The sequence below is a fragment of the Numida meleagris genome, chromosome 18 (genome assembly GCF_002078875.1).
Source record: "Numida meleagris isolate 19003 breed g44 Domestic line chromosome 18, NumMel1.0, whole genome shotgun sequence".
Classification (NCBI taxonomy): Eukaryota; Metazoa; Chordata; class Aves; order Galliformes; family Numididae; genus Numida; species Numida meleagris.
The window spans coordinates 3,669,393-3,682,625 of record NC_034426.1 but is presented as its reverse complement, the minus strand read 5'-3'; the positions used below and the strand labels follow the sequence as shown (position 1 = coordinate 3,682,625).

Below are 13,233 nucleotides of genomic sequence, written 5' to 3'. Positions count from 1 at the left end.
CAAACATGCACTGAAGGACCTGAGTACCTACATCCCATAGGCTCCTTGTGTACCTCCCTTGCTATTACTGAGTTTTTGCCCACAAGAGTACCTCTCTTAAAACCAGCGCTTGCCAACTTAATATTCCCAGGCAGTAAACACACCAAAAACACTTCCTAACGCAGACAGAGGATTTGCTTGGCAAATTAAGTTGCATGTTAAAGGAAAACTGAATTGTTCAAACTTGTTTTATGAAAATATTAAATATATTTGACTAAAAACGCCAAACTTGTAACTAAAACACTTGGCAGGATGGGGTGGTGGAGCGGGAGGTCTTTTAAGTGTTCCTGTAGTTCTGGCAAATTATTTACAGCATTTGCCAAACACATGTAACAGTCTCAGGGGACAGATTTCTCCTTCTATCTAACGCTGATAAGAAACAAGATCCAAAAATTATTAGACTCGAGAATGAAAGGATTTTAACTGTCATTCTGAAAGACAGAGGCATGCTCACATCAGAGGAAGGCCAGTACCTGCTAAGCAGAAGCATGAGTATTGCTGGTCAGAAAAATGTGTAGTTCAGATTAAGACCTTTGATACAAAATTCAGTTTACCCACCAAGTTTTGTTTCACCATCTCTCCTTAAAAATCACTTCTAAAGTTATATTCTTAGGGACATTGTTACACTCACTGACTACAGAAACTCACCAGCTCGCTTAAACATTTTGCAGGGATTGATTTCAGTTTGTTCTTGCTCCTAGATAAAGCTACGTGCAAAAATAGACTAAACACTCCTTAAATTCAGTTCTTTGTTGGAAGTGGAAGAACAGATTCTGCACAGGTCATCAGGAAACCTCAGAGATGCTCTAAGCTACCTCCCTGTTCAGAACAGAAGGAAAATAAATAACTGCTAGTGGCAATCAAATACACAACATTGAATATCCACAAAGGTCCTTGAAATATCAGACAGCCATTACTGCCCGCTCAGCCTCACAGCCAAGCCAATGCGGTTTCACCCCTTGAGTCCCTTGGCCATGTTACAGCACCTTAAAACATTTTGTTTTCCAAATACTTCCCCACTTCAGCTGGGGATTGTTGCAGTGTCTATCAGAGAAGGAAAAGAGCCCCATAAAACACCACAGACAGCTGCTTGGAAGAACAGGCAGATAGAAAACCATTTCATACAATGATTGCAGTACAACTCCAAGGAATGGTGCTTGGTAATCAAAAGACATGGGTAGCGAAGGTGCTGTGTGGTAATCTGTTCTACATAAATGGGGGTGATTTCATATAAATAGCAATCTATTGATAGAACCTCTGTATAGTACAAAGATTTTCCTTGAAACCCTTCTGAAACTTCTGCGTAGGGAATCACGTTACAAGGACTGTTTTCATGCAAAAAATATGCATGTCATTTATCAATCACACAATGAATCAATCAGACACTAGATATGTAATGTTATCTCCCTGCATTAAAGCTGTAAGTGAAATGCCATGAACTTCTCAAACGCGGTGTCAGGAGATAAGACTGGCTTATATCAACTCAGATCAAATGCTGCACTCGAGCTCCAACCAAAAGCTGGGATTAATATCCCTCTGCCCATAACTCCATGGTGCAGTTCATTAAAAATATCTGGGGTTGTGGAGAACCAACTGAGCAGAAAGCCTTAGGCATGTTCTCCTGCTAGCACTGCAGGAGGTGGGCAGCAGCTCGGGTCTCTCCTGACGTTGCAGCAATTCTGAGCTTCAGCACAGTTTGCCTGGGCTTAGACCTGGTCCCACAAATGCCAGAAAGGAAGGGCTGTGCACTAGGAAAGCATGGTGGCCTAAGGAGAAGCCTTTTATTTGAGATGAAAGTGGGGTGTGGGATGCCGTAGTCATGGTGGTTGAGAGAAGTAAGGTTTGGCAGATTGCAGAGGGGGTAGTTTTTGTCCCTCCCTGCACACTTTCCTCTCCTCGACCCCAGCATCTCCACCATCCTCCCTGATGTACATTCCCACAGCCTTTAGCTTTCAAGCTCAACACCACCAACCAAGCTTTCAAACCTCTGGCACCCAATGGCTGTGGTATCAAGCAAACAGAAAGGGCCAACTCCATCCCAGGCTGATGGCAGGGTAACTCCGAACAGGGAGATAAGGCTCCACCTCCTTTCACTTCCCATTACACAGACACATCTCATACAGCCACGAGGACAGCCTAGAGCAGTGCTAAGCAGGGCACAAGGCGTGTTTGCTCTGCCCCGCAGTTCAGCCACATCTCAGTCTCTTCTCTCCAAGGGCAACGTAAGCACCAATCCCTAATGAGTCATTTTCCACTCTGTTTTCTTGCCTCTCACTTTCTAATCCAACTCTCATATTACAAAAATCAGAGCGTTCCTTTTATTACTTCATTTGGACGCTGATCTTACAAGTCGGATGAACCAACTCATCTTTGTAATAAAAAGAGATGAGAGCACTTCTGGTTACATCCCCACTCTTATGGGGACAGCCGTAGGGGGGTGCAGAAGAGGAGAGGTGAAAGAAGAAAGAACAGACTTGCAGCCTGCTCTTCCACGGTTGTTTAGCTTGTTTAGGGCTCCCTTACTCTTCACAGCCACTGGAGGACAAACCTGCATTTTGCATATCCTCACACCACGGCCAGACCTGTTTTAAGCTCCACTGAGGTGGCTGTTCCTCCCGATGGCCATTCCCTGTGCTCAGCACAGTCACGCTGGGTTAAAATTCAAAAGGACAAAACCAGCAAAGCCATTCATGGGTGACCTTTTCTGATTTACACTCTTCAAGTGCAAGTGCCCCCTCACATCACTGGCATGCAGACTCCCTGTTGATTTGGGATTGTCATAAATAACCCAGAGATTATCTCAAGGTTTCCCATGTGGGGTATTCCAACCACAACCCATGGAGGGCTAAGGAGTTCTGTATTTTCTCATATCCAATAAGGCATGTTTCGACATCCTTTCAGGACTGAGAGCTTCCAAGGAACAGCTATCCTGTGGACACTTTCACCAAAGGCATATTAAGACAGGATGGACTGCTTTATTGAGCATCACTTGATGCAAAATAGGGATCTTTCTCCAAAACTCAGAGCAGGAGTATAAACTGTATGAAATGAATGTAAGCACCCTTTTCAACCATGCTAGCAATTACCCAATTGCAACAACTGAGGTCACTGCACTGCTGCGTAGATCAAAATGAACTTAAATTAACCTGGAAAAAAGGGTGAATCAGCGTATTTCTCCTGTGTATAGCATCTGTGCTCATGTAATGTTGCTTCACTCTCCATTTAATTGCTATATACCATCAATTTTTGCACTGCACCCACATCTTATCAAACAAAGTGGAAGCCAGCAGATGAATATCATCACTGTTAGGCTGTGCTGCAGAAGATGCTCTTCTACCAGATGTATTATCTTTAGCACATCACAGTATAAACAGATAACTCATTTCTCTCCATAAAAGTAAACCCTTTGATGAGCTTTGCTCACAACTTAGGTCTCTGTGGGAGCATAGTAAAGACAGAAGGAAACCCATCTCAACAGCAACATAAATTGCCTCATTATCTCCCCAGAGCTCAGGGATTTTCCTTGCTTTTGTGACTGGCTAAGAAATAAATGAATATAACTAGCTAGAGAAAGGTCAAGTTGGAAATGCAAGTGTTCCAAGCTGTAACTTTTCAAACTACAGTGAAGATGAGGTGTCACACACAAATGCTCACATTTAGAAGCACGTGGCTAAAACAGAAGATGACAGCAGTCCTCCTGCAAGCCAGACAAGCCTCCAGCAGCAGCGTTCAGTCAGCATTACAAGGTGCCTGGGACCGCACAGTGCTGTGGCACTAAAACACAGAGACCAGGATCAGTTGATGGAGCTGCCAAAGATCACCACCTCCGAAGTGCCCCATGTCTGTTGAGTTCAGCAGCTGCAACAGCTGATCCAGACTGTGGGTCAGCACAGTTTCCAGTTACCTGGAGCCTTGGAGGGCCACAGCTGGTCTTGGCATTCAAGTAATCCTGGCAGGAGGCTGTCACTCCATGATCTGTGAGTGACAGTTATGCAAAGTCTGAGGCTCAGGCAGGCGGAGAGGAGGTGGGCTTTGCTTGGTCATGGCACCAAAACCCTTCAAGGGCCCAGCTGGTTGCATCTTGGCACTGGACCTCGTGCACATCTGCCTCAGTGCTCCTCATGTCAAAGAGTCCACAGGACGGCAAAGCCTTCAGCTGTCAGCACTGTGTCTGCTGGCTGGCAGCTCAGTGCTCCCTCCCAAATGCAGAGCGGTATGCAGCACGACGGCTGCCAACACACAAAGCCTTTCTGAGAGAACACATCAGGTTTGCCAAGCAGGAGACAATGCCATTTGCTGCACAAGTGCCCCAGGTTAGAGCAGGAGATGTGTTCTTCAGCAGAGACCCCATGCAGAAGGCAAGCAGCAATTCCCAAATACCGTGGGCACTGGGCAGGTGGTGCCAACACCAGAGAGCAGACTGCTTTTAGGTGAGAAGAACTTTGTACATCTGATTTAAGCCAGCTTCGTATCTGTACAACAAACCCACTGATCTGGGTGTACTTGTGGGCTAAGACTTCTCGAGGGGGTCTGGGCAGGCAGGAGCTGCCTCCGGCTCCACCAGGTCCTGCCAGGCCTACAGTGGAGGTTGGACTTAGCCTCTTACACTTTGCTGTCTGATGCAAGCAAGCAGAGTCCAGGTCCTCTGTTGTCAGGACTTCAAAGCAAGGCCTTGGTTATGAATTTCCAGTGAGTCAAATGAAGAAAGCCCTGGAAAGGGATGGAAGGTAGAACTGGCTGCGGGCTGAGCTTGGGAGGGCTGATTTACATCTCTCTGAGGCTGGTCCGTGTCTTACTTGGACTCAGGACTGCAGGCGCAGAGGTCGGTCACCAGCCCCTCTCCTCTCCCAACGCCTCCAGCTCGCTGCTGCCAAAGAACACCCACCTGCCAGGTCCCGCTGCGCTGAAACACAGCCCAGCTCAGCTCTGTCCTTTGCACTACAACAGTTGTTTCCACTCGAACAATTCACAATTCCCCACAATTTCATTCCCCCTCCTCTTTCATTTTCCCCAAAGTGAAATATAACTGCGAAGGCTTTGAGGAAGTTCCAGACAACATTGCTCACTTCATTTCAGCTCAGACAATTCCCAAATTACCAGACTATCATGCACTGGCCTCAAAATCACCACATATCCAACCTCCCCCCACCAAAGGTTTCTCCCCAAATTCTTTTATGTCACTGATAACCATCTGTTAATGAATAATAACAGCAGCACATGCCTTAAAGGAACCAAAGCACCAATCCAACAACCAGGATGGGGCTGGCACCAAGGGATCCCAAATCAAAGCAGACCGACTGACTCAGCTTCTCTGTAACTAGACTGGAACATCTCATCCGAATCCCAGTAGGTAGAAATTAAAACGATTCGCAGGAAAAAAGCACAACATGAAGGCTTCCCCTTAACATTTTTTTCCACTAAATTGTGCGTAAAAGCCTCCCGTATTTGAGAAAAGGGCTAAAACCACAGGAATGGACAGCAATTGAAGAACAGGCTGATCAACTGTTCTTACAGAAATTTGCAAACCTGTACTGCTCTGGTTTGTGCTCTGCTTGGTAAGGTTCCACAAAGCATTGGAGTGAGAGAGACCAGAATCAGAGCCTACTTCTTTCCTGAGCCAGGGGAATCCCTGCTTTACGTCCCTGCTTGGTGCACACCAGCTGAGCTCTGCTGTCCCTGCTGGCTGTGCAGACTCCTCATCTCTCCAAGGGCTGCCAACTCCCCATCTTTTTCTCCAGCAACTCCTGAAAATCTTTTGCCAAACAGAAGAATAAAGGCACATCCTTACCTTGGCCTCAAGTGTGTTCAGCCTCTCGGTCATATCCGCTAGTCTCGTGCAGTTCATGCATTCTGGAAAGAACAAAACAAAGTCATGTGAAATCTTTATGCACTTTGCATTTTCATCCATAGCTTTCACTCCGCAGGCCCAGGTCCCTTTTCAATCCAAAGCACACAGCAAAGTGCTTTAAAATCAGTTATGCAGGGAAGAAAATAAGTATCCGACACCACTGTGCAGGTAAGCAGCCACAGCCATGTTACCTGAAATGTTGTTTGGGGCTGTTCAGTGCTGCAGAGTGTGAAACCAGGTTCCCAGTGGGCAGAAAGTATGGGGAGAAAAATGAGTTTTAGGATTTTTCATGCTGCCAACCACTATGACCTGATGCCACCAGCAGAGATGTGTTCTGTTGCTGGTGGCAGTGGGAGGGCTGTGCTCCCACCTCAGGACCCCAGGCTGCACAGCCACTGCTCCAGTCCTGCAGAAATGCTGCAAGAAGCAATGCCCATACAGAACCTCCATCCCTGCGGGGTCCTGCTGAGTCCCCAGGCTCTGTAACCACTCCCACAGCAACTCATCAGTCTTAGCAACAGGCAAGAAAAACCAAAACCGACCCCAGGGCTGAAACATGAAGTGGTTTCCATCTCACTTCGCCGCGTAGAAGCAACTGATAGGCAGCAGCCACCAAAGGGGTCTTGACAGGATGCCTTACCAAGAACAAACGTTCACTTAATGGGCTCTGAGTGCTGTTTAAAATGATTGCTTGGTACAAAGGACATCACTTATCTAAACAGGAGGCCTGCTGCTTTGCCTCTGTTTTCATTTCAGCAGTTTTAAAGTGAGTGAAGGAGGATGAAGCCCTGACCAGAGATTTAATCAACAAGGAGCTTTCCCAGCACTTTGCAGCAGTGCTGGATGCCTGCTCCCAGCTAGCAGAGAAGCTTTCCAGACGGTCCCGCTCACCTCTCTCAACTTCTGAAGCTCAACCGTTTTTAAAAAGGGAAAATGACTTGCAACATAAAGCATGATGGAAAGTAAACTATCCGTGCTCAGGTGATGAATCACCGCCAGCTCATGTCCCAGAGAGGAGATGCACATCTCTGTGTGCGTTTCTGGGCTCCTTAAGGGCCAGTGCCAGTTTTCACTGAAGCAGCGCTTATTCCCGGTATTTCCATGGGGCTGGGGAGACTGACCCATAATTCTTGAGCCACTGAACAAACTGTCCAGATGTGGTTCTGGAGGAAGTCCTGCTGATGCAGAGGATGTTGAGTAACCCCACTGCCTACCTACAGAGAGGAACAGGTTCAGGTTACGTTCAGGTGAACGTACCCAACCACCACCAGGATACCCGCCACTCAGACATCGCCTATAACAAGCCATGTCCCCTTCTGCATGAGGACCCCTGAGGAACCTCTCAGATCTTCACCCACAAATGCTTCCTAGTTTTATGGAGCACATGGTATGCACTGATGGCTCTCAGCCATACAAAGATTTTAGTACGTGGCTTGGAGGGCCAGGAAGTTTGGCTGTTCCTCAGCAGTGATTTACAGCCCAAGAAGATTGCTTGAGTACTAACAGCAACCCACCCCCCACTGCGTAAACCTTCCAAAGAAATTCTCTCCTTGACCCCATAGGGTCACAGAAATCCTCCCTGGGGAGCTGTGCAGCTCCCCAAAGGAGTCAGACACACAGCTTCCAACTGATGGCGCCGGACATTTTGCAAACAAAGCATCTGATGGTTCACGCATGCTTCAATGGAGAGATTTCCTCACAGGTCAATGCTGACATGGACTTTCTTCTAACAACGTATAACATTTGCTCATTGTTATTCTCCACAACTGATCCTGGACAACAACGTTTTTTGGCATGGATACGCCAGTGCCATAGGTGCGTTGTCCCACCGGGAAGGAAATGGGTGAGGCTTGTTTGGCCTGGATCTGCCTGCAGTGTGCGAAGCGGCGAGTTACGCTCTGTGTGTAACCAGCTTCATGCTTTTGATCTTGTTCATCCCCATAGAAAGATAAGGAAAAATAAATCCAGTGCTCCCAAGAGCCAAAAGGCGTACCAGATGTGTTACAGAGCTAATAAAATATGGAGTCCTATTCTCCCTTCTGCTGGCTTGCATGTACTAATGACTCCCATAGGTTTCAGAGAGACTGGCTTGAACTGCCTGAAAACCACCTCTGGTGCAGATTTTGAGACGTTGATAATTTAAGCTCTGTTTGGAGAGCTTGCTTCACAAAAAGGGCTTGTACCACCCCTGTGTGCAGGGTGAAGCAGCCCAAGGGAGGGCACTCTGACCAGCACCAGCCCAGCAGCCCTTCTGCTCTTGAAGCATCTCAAAAAGCCCTTTTTTATTATCAGTGATGACTGTGAAATACAGGGAAAATGCAGGCCAGCTCAGCAAGGGAACTACACAGCACCTGAGCTGGATTTGAACTCTCATTCTGTCCTTCTCAAAGTGCCCAGAAATCCACATCCACACACAAGGTATTTAGTCTAGAACCAAAAGACATTTAACTAATCCAGAAAGTGGAATTCCTCATGCAAAACAATATACTTACTGAGGAAGACTGTCCTGCCAACAAACCCCTGACGTTTACCTAGCTAATCAGCAGATGGACAATGCTTACAAATACAAAGAGTGAGACCAACACTTAGTACTCTGATACAGAAACCACATTCACAGCTTGCTCACAACGTGCGAGGGACAAGGCTATTTCCAGATATGGGGTCATTATCTGTCCTTGTAGAAAGCCTGAGGGTGATGGTGAGAAATCAAGACAATAAATACCTTCCCAAACTATTCTGCACTTACATATTTACTCTTAATCCTGATAGCTGGTGGTTCCAAGGCCTAGCACTGTAAAATCAAATTTTCTGACTAGAGATAAAGCATTCTGCTTCATTAAAGCTAGCCTGAGAATCTCACATCATTATTCCATAATGCATATAGCACCGGGTCAAGCAGACATGCTCTGCGACCTGAAACTCCAGAGCAGACGCTTTCCATCTCTGCAGAGATACATCACTTGTTGCTACACAGAACCACCGTTTATTTCCCCCCTATTCCTAGTTGGCAGATTTGTATTTCGCCAGCTCAACTCCGAGGAAAGAGTTGTGATTTCACTCTGTGAAGTCCAACCTTAAAACACATGGTAGGATTTGTTTCAGAAATATTCCAGCAGGGAGGATAAATAATTGAGATAACAACCACGAGACCGTACCAGCGTATCATGTGTCACCCAGTCTATCTCCATAGCATCTCTCTGTCACTGCCATAGCCCACCTCTGCCTTCCTGCCCTCCAGCCCCACTCTGGCTATGTCGGTAAAGCAGCACAATGGGAGGGACAGGGAAGATATGAAATACCAGAGATGGGCTTGACTCAGTGGGCTGGAAGACAGCAGATCGGCGGTGACCCACTGAGCTCTGGTCCAAAGCCTGCTGCATTTGGTCAGTCTTCAATGGAAGGCTCAGAGCTGGAACCTCCCGCACTGCCCAAAGAGGCACCAGGCTCTAGATCTGCTCCGATGACGAGCAATGGACAGCGGGGAACGTCCTCCTGAAGGTGTCCTGCTACACTTGGCATTCCTACTTTGCTCAAGCAACGTGAGCATAATTTCATGATTAAACAGTTGCACGTTTCATCCACTCAAGGCTGAAAGCCCCACAAGTCTTCCAGCTCCTCGCCCGAATGGAGATTAACAAAAAAAGGTGTGATAACAGCTGTAGACCAACGAGGATGATTTCAGCATAATTATCGCAGTGGCACTGAAGGGAGTAAAATGATCAGGCCAACTTCCAGCGCGGGGCCGCAGGTCAGGGAGTGCTGCGAAATGGCAAAGAAACCTCTTGGCATCTCTGCCCCATTTCTCAGCTCTGACAGCCCACGCTCATTTGTATACCCAGAGTCTCTGCAGAATATTAAAAGGGCTTTTGGTTTTCCTGCAGCCAGATGCTCAGTAGATATAAATTGCACAGCTCAACTGAAGTCAAGGGATCAAGGCTCTGTCTCTCTTTTTCATGATAGATTGCTCCAAAATTCATATTTCAGAGAGGAGGCGGAGGAGGTGGTTTATAGCATATGAAAGGGGAGAGAATTCTGGAATCGCAACGCCTTTGTTTAAACAAATAAAACCTTTGCAGCCAGATTTTTTTTAGGTCATATTTTGCCATTACTAGAAAGTCAAACCTTGCAATGCAGCGGGGCGGTTTGGAGTGCATGGTGCTACAAATCCCGATCACACAAGTTGACTATGGCCCAGTTTGGAGAAAATTTCATCGTCCAGTAGTCTCTGAGCAAATCTGGAAGAGCATCAGTAAAGTCAGCTAAATTAATCCAAGCAACCGTGTTCCTTCACAAGGAGGAAAGAACGAAGCTCAAAACTCCCGAGGGGAGCAGGAAGCACCGCTAACTTCTACTGTCAACTTGGTGAGCAGAGAGGGGATGAGAAGTGACAAAGATGTCCAGAATGCAGCAGTGGAACAGCAACATGGCTTCCTCAGGTGACAACAGCACCGTCACCATCCCCAGTTCATCCAACCCCCAGTGTCAGGCGCAGCGTGAAACCCCACCAGAGATGTTATACTTGGACACTCACGATGAACCACTGGACCAGTGCCCCTTCCATCCGCTTGTTCCCACACACATGCACACAGCTTAGCCGGAGGAAGAAAAAAAATGAAGCAGTGTCATTTTCAGGCACAAGAAGAAATTTCAAGTCAAATTCCACAGCAGAAATGTGAGCACAGACCTCCTGCGCCTGCCTAGGTGGCCCTCGGTGGGGGACAGCCAGCCCAGCTTGCACAGCCACCCCTCTTTAATTTGTCTGATTTGACCCTTCCAGCCTCTTTACATGGATACCGAGTTTCCCTAAGTAGTTTATGTTCTGGCCCTTTGCAATAGCTTTCGCCAGTGCTCGTGAAGGATAGCAGGCCCAAGCCATAAATCACAGCCAACCTGGGATCTGTTTTTTCAACACGTTTCCCCTAATGAGAGTCAGATGTTGGCTAGATAGACTTTATTAATTGTACTTGTTTGGTATCAGTCATGTCCATGGCTCCAGAGCGGAGCTGGAGCACGTGGAGGGCACCGGGCTGACAGCAGCCGCGGGAGGAGGAGGGGAGAGTGTGGCTGGGAGCCATGGGGCTGCAGAGGGAACGGGAGCCATGGGCTGGGCGAGTGGTGGGCTCCTGCTGGGCCTCACATGGCAGCGATGCTGGGATCCACCCCAGGCACCCAACAGGGAAACACGGAGCTCATGGGGTCTCTCCTCTCCCCAGCACCTCAGGTTATGACCATCCATCTTAGTCCCTTTCTAGGTCACACAAGTACCCAAAACCAGAAGGCTCTCACTTTCAACACACGATATCTCAAAGTCTGAGTTCACCACCAGCACTGAAAGAGCCATTAATGTGATCAAAGCATTTCCCAAGTATGGAACCCGAGGCTCAGAGACATTCAGAGACCATCTCACTGACCACGTTCTGCTCTCTCCCACTTTTGACATCAGGATTTTACAGAATGCAAAGTTTCGGTTTCATTCATACATTGTAAATTATTAGGCTGCCTATCAATATGAAACAACATCTCTAGAATATTTCTGCAGGTTTAGCATCATTATAGATAATTCAATGTTTCTACTAGGAGATCCCATCGCTGCCTACATTTCTCCACTTGTGATCTTACTCTCTAGTATACATATATATATATATCCATTGTAACAACCCTTACCCTAAACTTTATTGGCTATCTTTAAGAGGCAGCTCCATTTTCCCTTCTTATGAGAAGTGCTATCTGAACATTTTCTGCTTGTAAAATACTCATACTTAATTTTCATCTCTTTCTTCTACCCCCTTAAACAGGAAAGAGAGATTTTTTTCCCCAAAAAAGCTATCTTTCTGTAGTTGTTGTTATTATGAAATTATGTGAATAAGAAATGTCCGAAGGAAGGAAGGAAGGAAAGAAGGAAGGAAAGAAGGAAAGAAAGAAGGAAGGAAAGAAGGAAGGAAAGAAGGAAGGAAAGAAGGAAGGAAAGAAGGAAGGAAAGAAGGAAGGAAAGAAGGAAGGAAAGAAGGAAGGAAAGAAGGAAAGGGAAAAGGAATTTTATTGCAAAATGTAATAACTATTATTTGAGAATACAGAAAAACCTGGTACATGGCCTCGAGTGGGAAAAAAAATTAGGTGTCATTTAAAAAAAAATTCTGTAATATTTTCTCCTGATTTTTTAAGAATGATTTTCCTAGTTTCTTAATGACATCTTTTGGTCTTTGTTCTCAAAATGGCATTTATTTCAAAATTCACCTAAATTAAAAATGAAATGAACTGATTAAATAACATTAAGTGAAACTAAATAGTTCACTTTGGGTCACATGAAATAATTTGGATTTACCCAAATCCATATTTTACTCATTATGCTGCGTCAAAATAAATAAATATGCAAATAAAAATAATAAATAAATAAAAAAACTTAAATATTTTCATTTCACTTTGTCCCAAATCATTTTTCTTTTCAATTTTTTTTTGGTCTGGCAAACGAACCCCCCCAGAAAGCCTCCATTTTTCGCCCAGGTCTATTCTTCAGCAGCTCACACCGCTCACATTGTTTTATTTAAAATTTCACACATGCGTACTCCCACACCACCAACTAATTTTATACATAATTGCTCTCAGCCTGGGGATTTGTGCTCTATCACCGTGCCAAGGATCTATTTTACTGTTCGGCCTGTGCTCTGTTAGCAGATGGAATTAGATCACGATCATTTATTCATAGGCAGCCATGAGCTGAGAGATCCGCGGTCCATCCATCTCTGTCTGTCAGAACAAGGTTTAGCAGGGAATGGCCGGATTTTGATGCAACGCATTTTGCTAGAAATGTATTATCCATTATTTTTAGAAGCATCGCGGACATTTTACTAGTGCAGCCTGAAGACTGAAATGACCACAGTAAGAAGGAATTTTCCTTCAGGAACAAGGCTCTATGGGATTGCAGAGGATGGTGCTCCAGGTACCATGCTGCCAGACAGTGATGTGCACAGAGCCTTGCTGGAGCCTCCCCTCCCTGCCCAGATGTAAAACATGCCCACGCAAAACAAGCCATGGAACAGACACACAGGTAGCATAAGTAGTATGCATGGACAAGCCTCCCATAGAAAGGTATGGAACCATAGAATGGCTTGGGTTGGAGGGACCTTAAAGATCATGCAGCTCCAACCCCCCTGCCATGGGCTGGTTGCCCCCCAGCAGCTCAGGCTGCCTTGGGCACATCCAACCTGGCTGTGAATGCCTCCAGGGAAAGGGGATCCACTGCTTCTCTGGACAACTTCTTGTATGGCTACATGCAGTGAGATTAAGCATCCCTGAACTGAAGGGAGGGAGGCCAAAGCCTCCCTGCCAAGGAAGCCAAGTGCCAGCAT

The 13,233-nt window shown here is 46.2% G+C and overlaps 1 protein-coding gene across 22 annotated transcripts in view; it reads right to left on the bottom strand.

The window, feature by feature from the left end:
- COL26A1 (collagen type XXVI alpha 1 chain) overlaps positions 1-13,233 on the bottom strand; it is a 194,714-nt gene that overhangs the window by 32,833 nt on the left and 148,648 nt on the right. For all 22 annotated transcript variants that reach the window (XM_021415813.1, XM_021415817.1, XM_021415812.1 and 19 more), the window contains one exon: positions 5,828-5,889. In XM_021415813.1, coding sequence (XP_021271488.1) covers positions 5,828-5,889 — 62 coding nt within the window. The remainder of the gene's footprint in view (positions 1-5,827; positions 5,890-13,233) is intronic.